General features: G+C 36.3%; 1 protein-coding gene across 1 annotated transcript in view; it reads right to left on the bottom strand.

Moving 5' to 3' along the window:
- Positions 1-10,608, bottom strand: part of LOC115429085 (membrane-associated guanylate kinase, WW and PDZ domain-containing protein 2-like) — a gene marked incomplete at its 3' end in the record, with an annotated part of 206,325 nt that extends 195,717 nt beyond the window's left edge. Inside the window, exon 1 of the mRNA XM_030148334.1 lies at positions 10,113-10,608. Within this exon, the coding sequence (XP_030004194.1) occupies positions 10,113-10,413 (301 nt within the window). The remainder of the gene's footprint in view (positions 1-10,112) is intronic.
- Between the last annotated feature and the right edge of the window lie 5,988 nt (positions 10,609-16,596).

Raw genomic sequence — 16,596 nt, 5'->3', positions numbered from 1 at the left:
TCCCTGAAAATCAAAGCTCACAACAAAACCAAACACTTTAAAACAACGCGCTTGGTGCAGTAATACTGATGCAACGCACAGGCATCAGAGTTCAAACATGACACAACTAATCAGAGTCAAAAATGGAATTATGTGTTTTATGAAGCCATTTTATTCTTGCACATCATGAACCATAATCAAAGAAAGGAAACATAAAATAAAGCTGTTGGTTTGTAAACTGTGTTGTATTGCACATTGTAGCCTTTAATTTTAATGTTTTTTGGAAACTTATCTTTATTTTCATTCCAGTTGTAACGATTACCAGTATAACGATAAACCGCGGTAAAATTGCAGACGGTTAGTATTACCATTTAAATTCTAATTATCATGATAACCGTGTTTGATTATTGCACGTTTAGGGGAAAAAACCCAATGTTAAGCTATGCTTTTAGTAGTAGTAGTAGTTTTATTTCGAGCAAATAGAATCATCAAATAATAAAGAATCATACAACATGGTCAAAAAAATAAATAAATACATTTTTTCTGCGCTCGAAAAGGAGTGGGAAGAAGTATAACTTATTTACATCCTTTTATACATCCTTTTAAATGCACAAATTGAAGAAGACATTTTTCAGTTTTGCTCCAGGTTATTCCACAGATGTACCCCTCTAACAGAGATACACTGGCTTTTTATGTTTGTTCTACACTTAATTTTCTTGTAGATTTCAGTTCCCCTTAAATTATAATTACTTTACCTGGGCTTTTATGTGAAATATTTGAGTATAGTTTTAATTTATTACAATTTTGATTTTATATACCTAACATCTGGAACCAATATTCACTTTTAAAGTCTTTGAAAAGGTTCGTTAAGCATCTGTGTGTTATTTATGCAATAAAGTATATACATTTTTCAAATCGGAAAAATTTATATTTTTTTGCGTTTTCTGGCCTTTTATGTTTTTATAGTAGGTTAAAGTGAAAAAATAATAGGCAGATGATATAGATGAAGTTGTGCCAAAAATATATAGTATATAAAGGCAAAATCAAAAGTACTGAAAAACGGCCAAAATAGGCTCAGATCACTAAGGGTTAATATTTGAATGTTTCTGTCAACAGAAGGTACATTGTACCTATTATTTTATTTGTTTTGGTTTTTTTTTTAAATACAACTTGGTTAAATTATTTCAGTGTGTGTATCAGTACTTTTTGAACATTTTGAGCACAATTTCAACAATACAGCGATAATAATGATAACCGTGATAATTTTGGTCATAATAACCGTGATATGAAATTTTCATATCGTTACATCCCTACAGTTGACACAATTTTGACGTCCATTCAGAAACAGACTGTGGGATTTTTATTCAAGAAGTCAAGCTTGAGGAACCGAGTTATTTCCCTCACACAGACAGAATGACATGCAGTATTCACTCAGAGCACACAACCTGGGAAAACACACAACAGTAAAATCACAAAAGACCAATGGAATTAGCTACTTCATTTTCTGAGACAAGGGCCCCAAGCAAATATTTACACAGTCTCTCATTCACCCAAGTCATTTTAAGGAAAAGGTAAGAGTTCAGCTCCAGAGACTCAGTTACTGTCTGTACGTGTGCGCTCAACTGTACAACACACCACACATGTACAGTACACACACACACAAAAGTTTGCAGCTTTCTTTGGAATACTTCCACTTGCCACAACAGATGGCTGATGTTGACAAGGAGGGAACGGCCGTTATGTGTGTGTCTGTGTGTAGGTGTGTGTGCTTCTTATCATTACCTGTCCCCAGAGGTGAGCCTGACAGTCAGACAGTGTAACAGAGGTAACGACAACAGGATCTTTCCACCAAACCTCTGTCAAGCATGACTGGACAGCAAGTGGTAAGTGGTGCTAAGGCCCCGGGGACACACCAATACGCACATCACATCCACACACGTGTGCATAAAGTGCTGCAATCCCCTCCCATGTGTGTCTGTTTGTGTATCACACTTTCTGTGCTGCACTCGCTGGTGCAACTTAACACTCTCAATGGGACCTTGACAAGAAGACGGATGAGTCTGACTGCGCCGAGAGTCGTTACTGCACTCCCACGCTACACTGTGCGTCTGACTCAACAAAACTTCTCCAGTGTTGCCCATCCTATCGTTCAGACCCACCAGTGACCGGTCCAAACTCATCATTGCTCACATCAGTCATTCCATTACTTGGGCATGGGCCATTGACTTGATAGTGTCACAACACACTGCTTCTCACATGCGCTGAACTCAACAGTCTGATGCTGCTTAATGAATTGTTTCTTCGCTGTATAGATTTTTTGGGGAAAATCTATAAAACTATTTACAGTACAGTGCAGGTACAAAAAGTCTGACTTCACCCGTCCTCAACTGACACCATCTGACCTTGTAATACATGTTTGCTCAAACATAAAGCTTTCAAACATGATTCAGCCAGAGCAAAAATATGTTGCACAAGGATATTTAAGGGCACAAGACAGCACAATGCAAACGCCAGAGTTGCTGCATTAGAAGGGCATGAGTGAGGAAAAAATGTCATCTAATGTTGAGCTTATTGAACAGGTGTAATAGGGTCAATACAAAAGAACCATTTCTTTATTCACCCTCTCAAAAATCTAAACTCTTGTTAGTCCAGTTAGTCCACAACCATCTCAGTGAAATGGTAAAGTCAGACAGGGCAAAATGGTGGAATATTGGCTAAGGATGTCAACCATGCATCAAAATACAGCCCAGAATATTTGATGAACATAGGCAAAGACCAACAGGTGTCTCATACAAAGATCCAACCAGCAAATAGATGTGCAATACCAGCTCCTTTATCAGGTTTACTGCCCAGATGCTTTGATAGTAACAATAACAAAAATAACTTCATTTGTAAAGCACTTTGCAATAAGTGTTTTACAACAAACATATGAAGCAACAGTAAAACACACAGTTATATTAAACTGCAGGCAGATAAAATGGATAAAAAGAATAACAGAGTAATAAAATATAAGCAAAGGAAGATTAAAAACAATAAATATACGACTAATTATAGAGTATAAAAGCAGGTGTAGCAGCCTGAGGAAGACCAGTTTTGCATGAAATGTCAATAATAGATTTTGTCTAAATCTTGCAGTAGAGCCTGTCTTAATCCTTCAGGCGCTGCTCTAATTACAGCCAGAAATACTCAAAGGAAATATATCTGTCAGGTCTGTACATAGCCTGGCACTACTTCTCTCTACGAATCTCAAATATCATTTATAAAACAAAAAAGAAAACATCCAAGCGACAAGAAATATTTTTGTCTCGTCACCACATTCTCCACCCCCCTCTGAGGTAATGACAGTGTGTTTAGTTTTTTCCATACACTCAGGATGTCACATCAGGTTGGCAGGTTCTTAATTTACTGAGGTTAAACTACGCCTCTGGTTTGCAAATCTATTTTTATTTTCTGCTGTGAAACGTGTTAACATCTATTGGACCTTCATATTTTGATATGTAGTGTGGCGTTATGCTCAAATCTGGACCTGAATGTTGGGCTGACACACTCCCAGACACTTCCATCCCCAGAGCCATGCTCTTAGCTGAAAACAACCTTTTAAAAAGGTACAGAACAACCACACTCACTGCCATTTCTGCCTTGCCAAAGCTACCCGAACTGTAATGACTTTTCCCAAACACCAGCTAGCACTAAGTGGGCAGTGGGCACCCAGCATGCACACTGATTGCCTTTGGCTGACCTGGAAATGTCTGCTCTTACCTGCACCACCCCACACCACTGAGCGAGGCTCAATCAGGTTCTCAGCTGCACCTAGTACAGCCACAGTAAGAGCTTGTCACTGCACTGGCAGCGAAAGATGCAGTGACAGCTTCCATAGCTGGCTGTATTAATCCTGCACTGTGACTGAGACTGGAAACTGAACAAGGCCATTTGTGTTACGCCTGTTACACTGTATTACATAATCACCTTAGTGGAATTATTTCAGCTAACCATATAATTACACATCATCATGATAACCGCCTGCAATCAGCTGTATAAAAACACCTGGATGAAACTAATGGAAATGTCACATTTCATCATTTTCCACTATTTGAGATCTTTTAATGACGTCATCACAATCCCCCCCACCTCGACGCTTAACTTCTACTGGTGCCTCTCTTTAATAGTGATTTTGTTGCAGATTTGATTTAGAGCTGGGCAATCCAGCAAAAAGACCATGTGATGATCTTTTGAGGTACAATCATGATACACAATCTGAATCACAATTTTCTCACTCTTCAAAAAATTTAGTTCCAACCAAATGGTAAATTTTCCTCTGTTTATCTCTAGTTTTCTCTGGTTTCTGGTTATGCTCTAGTTTCTTAGGATGTCTGTGATTGCTTCTTGTTGTTATCTGAATATGAACTCTGCATTTTTGTGTCATTGTTACAATAATGACAATATCACTCCTAAAACACTGAGTCAATTATCTGCAGTGTTCCTATTAATGATCTAGATTGTGGTAGCCTACTTTTTCCTGCTTAAGTTTTATAATGAATCAAACACATATTTCTCAGCAAATGTGTAAGTTACTTAGAGTTGAGACAACGGGCCCACAGACAACAGACTCTGTGGAATTCTCCGTCATTATTTCTACAGCAGCAGCGAAACAACATGTTACATGAATTCTGCAAGTGAACCTAGGCTAAATCTGAAAAATTTAGTGTGGAGAGATGCTCAAGTGTTGCTTTAAATGGAATGAAATAAACTCATTATCTGTGATGATACAAACTCATAGGATAATGCAACACAACCTAAACAAATAATCTGATAAATGGGCCATTTAAAGCAAATGTTTGCTGTGTAGGAAAAATGAAACACAAACTGTGCAATCCCTTTCAAAAATAGATCACATGCAAAATTAAGATTGATCATCATCTAAGATCATGACATCGCCAATCTCCATAAGTTTAATGTCAATAAATAGTTCTTTTTAAAGGTGTGCTAGGTGTATAAATAAACTTTTGTTAAGCTTTTTCTAGTGGCAAGAAATGTTTTAAGTTTGATGGTTAAGTGTCAAATTAAATTTTATTTTCACTGCATTTCAGATTCATATCAGGTGTCACAGTCATTACATTCTAATTATTTAGCATGTCTTCAACACATGATACAATGCAGTCATCTACATGGAAGACATGAAGGTAAGAACTGTAGTTAAAGCTGTTCTAATTAGGTTAAAAAATATTACGCTGACCTTTGTTACAGCAGCCAAAGGAAGAAGGAGTCTCATATTTATATTATCCATAATGTCTTGCTCTATTGAGTACTGTGTCTTCTTGGAGGCCGTAATTGGACCCTATGTTCTCTTACATCTCCGTCATGTTTTGTGGAGGTTGTAATTATGTCCTATAGAGTGATCTAATCTAGTCCTCACCTCAGAGACTCATAACAGACCTAATACCCTGTGTGTGGAAGTGTGAGAGTGTAAAACAGGATAAAGCCTTGAGGTTTTAGACATCATAACAGATTAAAGCCAAATTAAAGTACATGGGAAATTAAGGACTTAAATGTATAAACATGATTCATGACCGCCATAACAAAATAAGTGTGAACCAAGGTTAGAGCCTTTTTAATTACAGAGAAGGGTGTGATGAAAAGTTGGCAATGTATCCCAAGTGAATGGGACAGCACTTGGAGGCAGACGACCACTGCAAAAGAGGACTGGGTGTATTATTCAGTAGGTCCTGGAATAGCCTTTGGAGGTTGACCAGGCATGTAAACTGGTCAGTGATGCTGTTCCATGGCTTGGCTTCTTTGTCTGTTTTATAGCTGTTTCACAGTAAACCAAACTCTATGAAGGTTACAATCTGAACTTTTCATTAAAGAAGATACATAAAAACCATTATGCTAAAGGACACTCCACTTTACAAAACGTTTTGAACCAATGAAAACTGGAATGCACTATTAACCATGAACATTTACTTCATTCAACATGACCTAAACCTAAATTCACCTAATCTCACTGATGTAGAGTAATGCCGCTTCATATTTAATATCCAACTACAAATAATACTGAACATTATTCCATTCCCTGAATATTATTTGCACTTACAAGTAAAACTAAATTCCTACATCTAATACTGGATGACTACATCTTAAAATCCATAAGGCTAAAACTGTAAAGACTGTTACCAGTGCTGGCTGTGTTTTGTTTTTGTTTTTTTTAAAATATTGGAACAAATCTCTGAGAGGAAAATCCACATGAAACAAGTTGAAAAAGGTAAACATACTCAAATGAATAACCACAAATAAACAAAACAGATTATTTAACTACTTGCTCATTCAGTAAAACACTAGACATTAGCTGTGTATCTGAACTGTGCTCTTCTCTTCCAATTCCAATGCAAATTATAATAACAATAGATGATATTTCTATAGCGCTTTTCAAGGCACATCTATAACTTTGTACATTTATAGACGTAAATGTGCCTCTCCTGGATGTTAAACTCTACGGTTTCTTTAAGGACACTGTAAAAGACTGTTTTTCATCCATAATATTGACTGAGTTTTCATATCAATCATATTAAAAACAACTCGACACTGTAAACATCCATTTTAGCAAACACGACCAGAACGACGCAAGAATATCAATCACTTCAGCAATCACTAGAGGATATAAATATTTCATGAAAGAAGTAACACATTAGTTTGATACAGGCTTGGCTGCCTTTTGAATAAATCTCTGGTGTGATGCTGAAAACACACACACACACATACACACACGGTCACACACTTATAAACACACAGGAAAAGACTTTGATCCAAAGCCTCTTACAAGGTTTTTCTGATTTTTCACCCCAAAATGAGAACCCATAGATCCCCCTCTCAGCTCCCAATGCGTGACACCCGCCATCGTGAAACTCAATGATCAAACGTCAGGCCAGAAAAATGTGTCTGCGATGTACACCCGGAGTGTCCAGTGAACAAAGCAGACATGCATAAAGTTTGTCAGATGGTGCTTAAAGATGGTATTACAAATTAACATTGGTCATGCTGTTGGGCCAGATCAAGTGAAAGTCAACAACAGTGTCAAAAATTGAAGTTTCACCTATCATTTCTCAAATTTTTTACCTTAAGAACTCTATTTTATGGAATCGTTTGCAAAATTTCTGTATCACTTGTAGAAAACATAACGTGCCCACACTTGAAAACCCTCAGCCTTCAGTCCACACCAAAGTTTTTGCACATACGGACAGACAGATGGACGATGAACTGATGACAATACCCTGCAGCGAGGGCCAAGGGGAAAAAAGATATAACTGATTATCTAAAGTTATACTTCTGACATATATGTAAATGCACTATTAACTTTAATAACAATATTTTTTCTTGCTTGTATAAGTGATATTTCAAGTCTGTGAATCTATAGGAACTAATTATTCAACAGTACAAGAACATAGAAAGGTTATGTACAATTGAATTATTTATCAAATATGCTCCGCTATAAGCTGTATATATATCACTTCAGTTGTAATATATGTAAAATAAATGTTTATTAGCATATTTGTAGTGTTTTAGTTCAGCAAAGTGTTTTATTCTGACTACTGGGTAAAGTGGCAAACTGCTGTCCCCGTGTCACAACATATTTAGTGTTCATAAAAACTTATCATTTAAACATTTTTATCCAATATTGATTACATTTGTAGTTTAACATCAGAGCTAAAGTCCTATGCTTCATTTAGGATCAATTTCTTATAATAACAGCTTGTTTTATTTGCATAAAGTGAAAAAAATATATGTTCATTTTGAGTCCCTGTGTGATGCAGCACTAATTTAAGAATTTTTACCCCAAAATGTCATTTCTGTAAATTGTAACATGTGCCATGTGAAAGTACTTACTGAGACTTATTCATACATATATTAAACACGGAGAGAAGTTATTTAGTTTTCAATACAGAGCTTATTGAACATGAAATGTGTCCCCATGCCACTGCTTGATCTGGCCCTGTTACTAAACATGATCGTCCATATGGGTGCTGTGTGTAGGGCTGTCGATGTGCTGAAATATACTGTGCTGTTTTTTTATTGTTCTGTTTATATGTTTTAATTGTTATGTTTTTTGTTACCTGCCTAGGGACTACAGATGCAAATTTGCATTTGAGGTATAATCCAGTATATTTACATGCTGTCTCAAAACAGTTATTCATTAATGTGCACTGTCCCTACCAAATAAACTAATAAATAAAATAAAAATAAGTTGATGGTTAACTGTCATGAAAGCAACTGCAATGTTATTGTCTGTCGTGGTAAAGCTGCCGTGGTTGATAGCTTTTTCTTGTAACTGAGTGAAAAATTCCATAACTTTTCAGCATTTAGTAATTCATGTGGTCCAAGTCAACACATGACGCCTACCCTCTACTTTCAGGCAGTTTCATCAGAGAAGTATGTAGTTTATACATGATCAGATTCTGTCAAACATGATCATCATCTTCTGATTTGGACCAAGTTGAGAGAGCTGCCAAGGGGAGGTGTGTATCATCAAACTGTGCAATTTTTTCCTTTGATTTTGGCTCTTGCATCTTTAGGTTTATGGCATTACTATGGTATAGGTCTTCACTATGAGGAAGGAGAGCCCTTTATTAACAAATTAGCCACTTATTAGCATAGAAACGCCTGAAGAGAACTATTTCTCCTTTTGTCAACCGAATATAATAAAATTCAGCCAAATTACCAGATTAAAATAAACCAAATTATGATTATAATTAAAAAGTAAAATGGATCAATATAACAATAACTTTAATATAAAAAGCCTGTTTTAGAAATGTTAGCCCTAGGAGCAAAAAGAACCATTTATCAACTTATTAGCCATTTATTAGCACAGATACACATGGAGGGCATTATTTTTTTTGCATTTTGTTAATACAAATTTAATTTAGCAGATAAAAGTTGGCTAAAATATACAAAGGCCATTGCTGGAATATTCAACCAAGTATAATAATATCCAGCCAAGGTACAAATCAAAATAAACCTAATTAAATTAAATCAAATCAAATTACATGATGTCATTATGGGAGAGCCACCTAAACTCTCTGGTGAAGATAATAACAAAATCTGCTACTTTCACCTCTATACATGTTCATCATAATACAACAGTATTATTTCATATAACTGCGTTATGGAGGTTATGTAGTGACAGGCCTAGTTTTGGGAGCTCTTGCATTTATAAGAATGTCTCATTAATGCAGTATCCACTCCCAACAAGCTTCACAAAGCTCAAATAAAAACACAGTGCTATAAAATCCCTGAGGGGGCGTCTGGGGACACTTACACTGACCCTATCATACTTTATAGTACTTTTCATTTCCCATGACAATACTATAATAGTGAAATAGGGACTTGGGGATTTGCTGTAATATTTATACAATACCCTTTCCATATCCGATTTCACCAACTTAACCTGGTGCTAACTGGATAATAAATACTGCACACTTAAATGTCTCATTTTCAACAAATTATATGAATGATTCGAAGGTTAAACAGAAAACCAAATGGAGTAAATGTGGGACCTTAAACGCCCCATGTTTGACCAGAAGATAATATTTCTAGGACAGGTAACAACTGTTTTGCAAAAGGAATACAGTGTGTTTAAATGTTACAGAATAGTTTTAGTGAATGTAAAACAATAAAGTGTAACGTATTCTAATCCGTCAGTGATTTTTGCAGTGTCGACTTGTGTAGATGTTACTGTGAGGACATAATCCATACAATTTGTTGAATCTTCATGCGAGAGTGGAAAGTGTATTTTCTGACTGCCTTAAATGTAACACACCCCCTTAAAACCCAAAGTAGCTCCTCCAGTCCACGCACATAGCAACACAACCCAAACACATCCTAAAAACACTATTTCATGTCAAGAAATGAGCAAAGAAGCGTCATTTTAGACTCAGTATGATGGTTTGTTATATGAAAATATAGCCCAAAAGTTACTTTTATTCAGGCGTTTGCCATCGAACATAGTGCAATATCAGTTTTTGGAGACAATAGCACTGCTGTCAAAACACACAAATGCGCCACTGTAACCACAGGTTTTCCAAAAATGTCCGAAGAAAAAAAAAAAGGAAAAGTTTGTGTAGGAGCTGGAAGTACAGCCTCACCTTGTTTGACACACTTCAGTCGGACGGGGTCTTTGCAGTGTTTGACCACAGCGTGGACGTCCCTGGTGGTGAGTCCAGCCACGGGGGTATCATTGACTTCCAACAGGAGTTCATCCACGAAGAGTTTGCCGCTGTGGCAGACCTCTGTGTCCGAGAGAAGCTCGCCGATAACCGGGAACTGTCCATTCTCTGCGCCGCCCTTCAGCTCCAGCCCCAGCTCCCCCTCCTCATTCCTGCTGAGGACACTCTCGTGGACTTTGTTAGTCCAGTGGTTCTTCCTCTTCTTCAAGCTCTTGGACATGGCTCAAACAAGGGGAAATCACATGAGTGCGGCCGTGGCAGAAGTTTTCCCCCTCTCTCTCTCTCTCTGTCTCTGTCTCAGTCAGTCCAGTGTGTCCGTCCCACTGGTGGAAATGAGTCCACTTTCAACACTACACCACAGTTGGATCCATGTCCGCGCGCGCACTCACACGCACAGCAGCTGGATCATCATCAGTCTGCCTCTTCACGGAGCAGCTCAACATGGGATGCATTCAATGGCGGCTCGGAAATCACACTGACATGTGTTGACGCGAAAGAGCTGAGACCGAATGGAGGGAGAAACAATGAAGCCAAACACAACTATTTAGAATGTAAAAAAAGAAGGAAAAAAAAAGAAAGAAAAGAAAAAGTGTCTGCCATTTTCAACATGATGATGATGAATTACATCTACCTTATTCACTACTCTCAGTTTCATTAAAAAAAAAAGAAGTGGTTTACATATACACTTTAGCAGCCATATCTACTAATATTAAGTTCTTTGTGACCTAGAATTCAGAAATATAAATGCATTCTCCCGTGGCTTAAAACATATTTTTACTATCATTACCAGCCAACAAAATAACTGTGTAGAAATCTAATACACAAAGCAAAAAGTACTTTGAGCATCAAATAGTATTCTGCTACGTATGTTAAAAACTCCTATGCGAATTTAAAAACTTTCCGAGGAGCACATGAAGGCATCACTAGGCTCCAACCAACTCAACTGACCCGGATGTGAAGGCTGGAGGAGGAGGAGGAGGAGGAGGAGGAGGAGGAGGAGGAGGAGGAGGAGGAGGAGGAGGAGGAGGAGGAGGAGGAGGAGGAGGAGGAGGAGGAGGAGGAGGAGGAGGAGGAGGAGGAGGAGGAGGAGGAGGAGGAGGAGGAGGAGGAGGAGGAGGAGGAGGAGGAGGAGGAGGAGGAGGAGGAGGCAAGGCTTTTCCCAAATCCAGCTTTCCATGGAAAAAAAAAAGGAAGACGGGCTGGGTAGCGGTATTTCCACTGTAATAGCAGCTGAGCTGCAGTAAGGGTTTTTATACCGCAAATATGCTTTTTCTCTTTGACTTGGACTTACAAACACTTTAAATTGTACAGTTTCTTAGTGAAAAGCAATTTCCCATGATTAGATCTTAATATTTGATCATATATATCATGCAGGTTCTTAGATGTAGTTTGAAGTTAGATGAACTAAGTGAAGTTAAATTGTTTTTTTAGCTGCAGTGTCATTCCTTTCCCCTTGAAAGTGGGACTACATCATTTACAGTCTATTTTGGGCAAGGACCTACAAAGGTCACTGCATTTTAATACTATGGTGCAAAATCAGCCTTCAGAACCTATTTTATTATTAACATTTATAAAGCAACTATCCACAAGTGAACCCAGCAGCAAAATATTTAATTTTCACTCTCAAGGTGTTCATGTTTTATGAAACACTTTTGTGGACCTCATGTATTTCTCAGCTTATCTCCCTGTTACGCACTTAACTTTGTTGCTGGGTAGCTATAACAGCATTTGTGATATAGCTACTTACTCAGTTTGCTGTAATAGTTTTGTAATGCAGCAGGAGAAATGGCTCTAAAGGGAAAATCTCTTTGTATTTATCTCAGACTAGAGGAGGGGGGACATAAAGCAAATGGAGAACTGACTGAGGATTATCCATCCTCAAACAAATGAGTGTTGTGGGTTTCATTCTTTCACAGAGCTGACATCTGTGAAACTTCAAATCCACTTTGTGACAAAGCCTTTTCAAACATTTCACATCTAATTGAGCTCATTTTCTGTAATCACTGCCATAATTGTACAGATATACCTTGATAGTAACTACTTTATGTTGCAGTTTTCTGTTGTAGAGAGTCTAGCCTGGTAATTGGACTTCTTTAACACAAACAGAGGTGTGTCTTGATAAAGCTTTTGATCTGAACAAGCCTTTATGCTTTTAATAATGTTGAAATTGACACACTCTGAGCTATAGAAAATAAAAACACAAACAGACAAAATTTTATAACAGATGAGAAAAGAAGTGAAAATGAAAATAACCATATTAGTAAGTAAGTAAATTTTATTTATAGAGCACTTTTCACAGACAGAGTCACAAAGTGCTTTATCAGTTCAAATCAGAATCAAATATATATATAATGTATATATATATATATATATATATATATATATATATATATATATATATATATATATATATATATATATATATACACACACACACATATATATATATATACATATGTACATACACACACGTTTATTTCCGTTGTAAAGTTGGGTAGTTTGAATACCTCCTATCTAATTTTACTCAACACTTTTTCTTGACCTCTTTGGAAAACATCATGAGGTTAAGGATAGATGGAAAGAAGAATTCATAAGGACTCAGGAAAAGATAATGCAGATGTTACGTAGGTCAGCCTGTGTTCTGAAGATGGACTATAAAAAGTGTATCTTGAATATGTCTCCTTCTGCCTTCTTACTGCACTGTTTAATGCTGGATAAAAACATTGACAACATGGTAAAAATGTGACTTTATTATCAAGGTTGGGACTGAAAAGGACCTAAATATGATGTAAAACGGCTCTGCTGGTCACCATTTGTCATACTCATCTTCCTGTCAGTATGGATCCTAAATCAACATGACTGTATCAAGATAATAAATAAATATGCATAAAGCTCTAAATTATGTCCATAAATCCAGAGGTGTCAAGTAACAAAGTACAAATACTTAGTTACCTTACTTTAGTAGAAATTTTGGTTATCTATACTTTACTTGAGTAATTATTTTTCAGCTGACTTTTTACTACTACTCCTTACATTTTCATGCAATTATCTGTACTTTCTACTCCTTGCATTTTAAAAATAGCCTCGTTACTCCTATTTCATTTTGGTGTGTTCTTATTCTGCCTTGTCACCATTAAAATAAAAAAGAACTATCAAGATAAATGGCGCCATCTGGATAGAATGAATTAGATTGTGGTTGGATGAGAAGTATAAACATATACCATTCTGACACCTTATTGGTTTGTATGCGATCCATCGCACCTGAGTTTTTGCACCATTCCAATACTTATATTCCACTTGTCATCATATCTTCCGCTCCATGAAACACATGATAATGCTCAGTAGGACACATGTATGGTTCTTTAATACATTTGCTTTGGACTAAAATGCCTTCATTTTCAATGTTCATATATGCACCTGAAAGAGGTAGACTAGTGCATCCCAAATGTTTCAACATTAACATTTTAATATAACATTATAGTCATTATGGCCTTTAGAAAAATGTATTTTTGGGGAGGTGGGGTAGTGCACTATGGGCCCCTGTGGCACCGCCTAAGCATTTGTCTTAAGGGTATTTTTTCCCCTTACATTTACTTTTATACTTTAAGTAGTTTTGAAACCAGTACTTTTACACTTTTACTTGAGTAAAAGTTTGAGTTGATACTTCAACTTGTACAGAAGTCTTTTTAAACCCCAGTATTTATACTTCTACCTGAGTAAAGAATGGGCAAACTTTTGACACCTCTGCATAAATCTGCTAGTCTACTAAAGTCTATTATTTCTAAGCTCTATCAAGGCCTGTTGAAAGGCAAAGGAAAGTCAACAGATTATATATATAAAAAAAAAAAAAAAAGATGGGAGAAAGAATTGAATACTGTTATATCAAAGGGACAGTATGTGTGAATCTGTTACTTCAACCTCCTCTTCAGCCTACTGGTGAGAATTTAGTTGGAAAAATTTAGTACGGTTTTAATAACGCCAAAACAACAGTTTTGTAGAAACTTAAATGCTTCTACATGCTGGAGGGGTAAGAACACACCCACATTTTTTGGTCCTGTATGAAAATTATAACTTTTTGGAAAGATGTTGGAATAAAAATAGACCAGATTTTGGGTTTTAAATTACACCAACCCACTTTGTCACTATTGTTAGGAGATCTTCCTGATGACTGGACAATAAGTAATAAATACAAGACAAAATCAATTACTCGTAAATGGCTTCAACTTGATCCACCGGTGCTAGAAGACCAACTGCTGCTCTAAAAATTTAATTAGGTAACTTGACTGAAATTTAATTAAGTAACTTGACTTTCATAATTGTAACCAAAATTATCAGTAGATTGTGACTCTTATCTTTTGTCGATTGTTGTTTGTTATGTTCTGTGTGAAAAAATGATAAATAACTAATAAAAACTGTAAAATAAATAAATAAATAAATAAATAAATCTGCTAGCCTACATGTGGTTGTTCTTTGCTTTTATTATTTTATTATTATTTATACAAACATTTTACCCCACAAATAAACTTACTTCAGCATGATTTGACGGCATTTCACTTCCTCTTGAAGATGCAGGTCACATTTCACATTTAGTTTAGTTTTATGACGGCATCTGTGAGTGAGGGGGCCAAAAATTATTCAATAATATAACTATAGGCTGTGAAGATATAATTAATGCAAACTAGGTACAGGTTTTGCTTCATATTTTACAATAATAAGTGTTTAAAGTACAAAACATGCCATATTAACCCTTTCATACATGAATTATGAGAACCTTAGTCAATATTTTTTTTCTTGAGTGTTTTTACTCCTCTTTAGGCACAAAAAAAAACCAATGCAAATGAAAATTTTTATGAACCTCTTTTTCATGAAGTTACAAAAATATCCACTCAGCTGGACACTATACATTTAATTTTTGAAGCAAAGAAACACATATTTAAAATCCATAATCAGAAAGTGATGTACTGCATGAAAACTATGAAATAAAAACATTTTCAATGCTGCTGATGCCGTTTTCGCAAATTTTAACATAATCTAATACTAGTTATTACTCACTTCATGGAGATAATATGCAAAAAAAACAAAAGAAAAGAAAACTGTTTAAGAAAACAGTTAATTTCAGTCTAATACCAATTAGCAATTGATTTTTCAAGAACAGCAAAGTTACAGTAATGGTATGAATTGCAGTGTTTGGGATGATGCATCAGTGTCCACTGTGTTGGCTGATATGGAACTAAAACAACAAAACCCGTGAATATACAAGAGAACAGCTGGAGAATAACTGTCCACTGGAGTGACCACTATGCATGAAAGAGTTAAATATGATGATCGTGCACGTCTTGTCTGTCAAGTTGATTGTTTGTTTTCATGACAAACCCTCTCCTGCCTTCATTGTCATCACTCACTTTTCCATATAGTTGTGATAGTGTTTATTATATAGTTCCATAGATGGTAGAGGTTTCTATTATTTGAAATAATTGTTGTTGTAGTAGTAGTAGTATATCCACTGTTAGTACTTGTATTTGTAGTAGTAGTATTAACAGTTATGGACCTTTGTTCTGGTTTTTAGTAATTATACTAACACCAGCTGATCTACTTTTGACAGTTCTAGTTCAGTTACCTGTGCATCACTTACATCCATGTGTCTCCCCCTACTTCTCCCCCTCTCCCCCAGTCTCTCTCTATCTCTCACTCTTTTTCTCCTCCTTTACCCTCTCTCTCTTTAACCCCAACTGGTCAAGGTAGACAGCCATCTTCCAGGAGTCAGGGTCTGCTCCAGGTTTCTGCCTGTTAGAAGGAAGTTTTTCTTTCCGCTGTCACCAGTCACAGTGCAGTGTTTGCACCTGGAGGATTCTGCTGGGTTTCTGTAAACTGGCTTAGAGTCTGGTTTTGACCGGCTTGATATGTAAAGTATCATGAGATAACTTTTGCTGTGATTTGGTGCTATATTAATAAAATTTGATTGATTGATTGATTGATTGATTGATTGATTGATTGATTGATTGATTGATTGACTGATTGATTGATTGATTGATTGATTGACTGACTGACTGATTGATGACCTGTGGACACACACACACCCAGTTTGTGACCTTCCTAAGTGGCCATTACAGTAACTGTAGCTAGAAGCACTTCCACACTGGTTTCACTTTTTAGAATGTTATTTTTGGATTGTGTCAGGTCTAAAGTTAATGCATAGGGTTATAATAACTGTTTTGAGTCCTTTTCAGTCTTTATAAGGAGCTCAGACACAGCATTTAAAGTGTTTCTAATAATATGTTCAAAAGTGTGGGATTTAAAGGTCACTAAAGGGTACAATTTTATAGCCAAAACAGAAAACACACAAGCTCAGTTTTATCATAGTTGTTAAAGCCCTTTTGTAAAAATCTAAACTAATAACAAGCAG

Source organism: Sphaeramia orbicularis, chromosome 12, assembly GCF_902148855.1.
Source record: "Sphaeramia orbicularis chromosome 12, fSphaOr1.1, whole genome shotgun sequence".
NCBI lineage: Eukaryota > Metazoa > Chordata > Actinopteri > Kurtiformes > Apogonidae > Sphaeramia > Sphaeramia orbicularis.
This window is presented reverse-complemented; position numbering and strand designations above follow the sequence as displayed.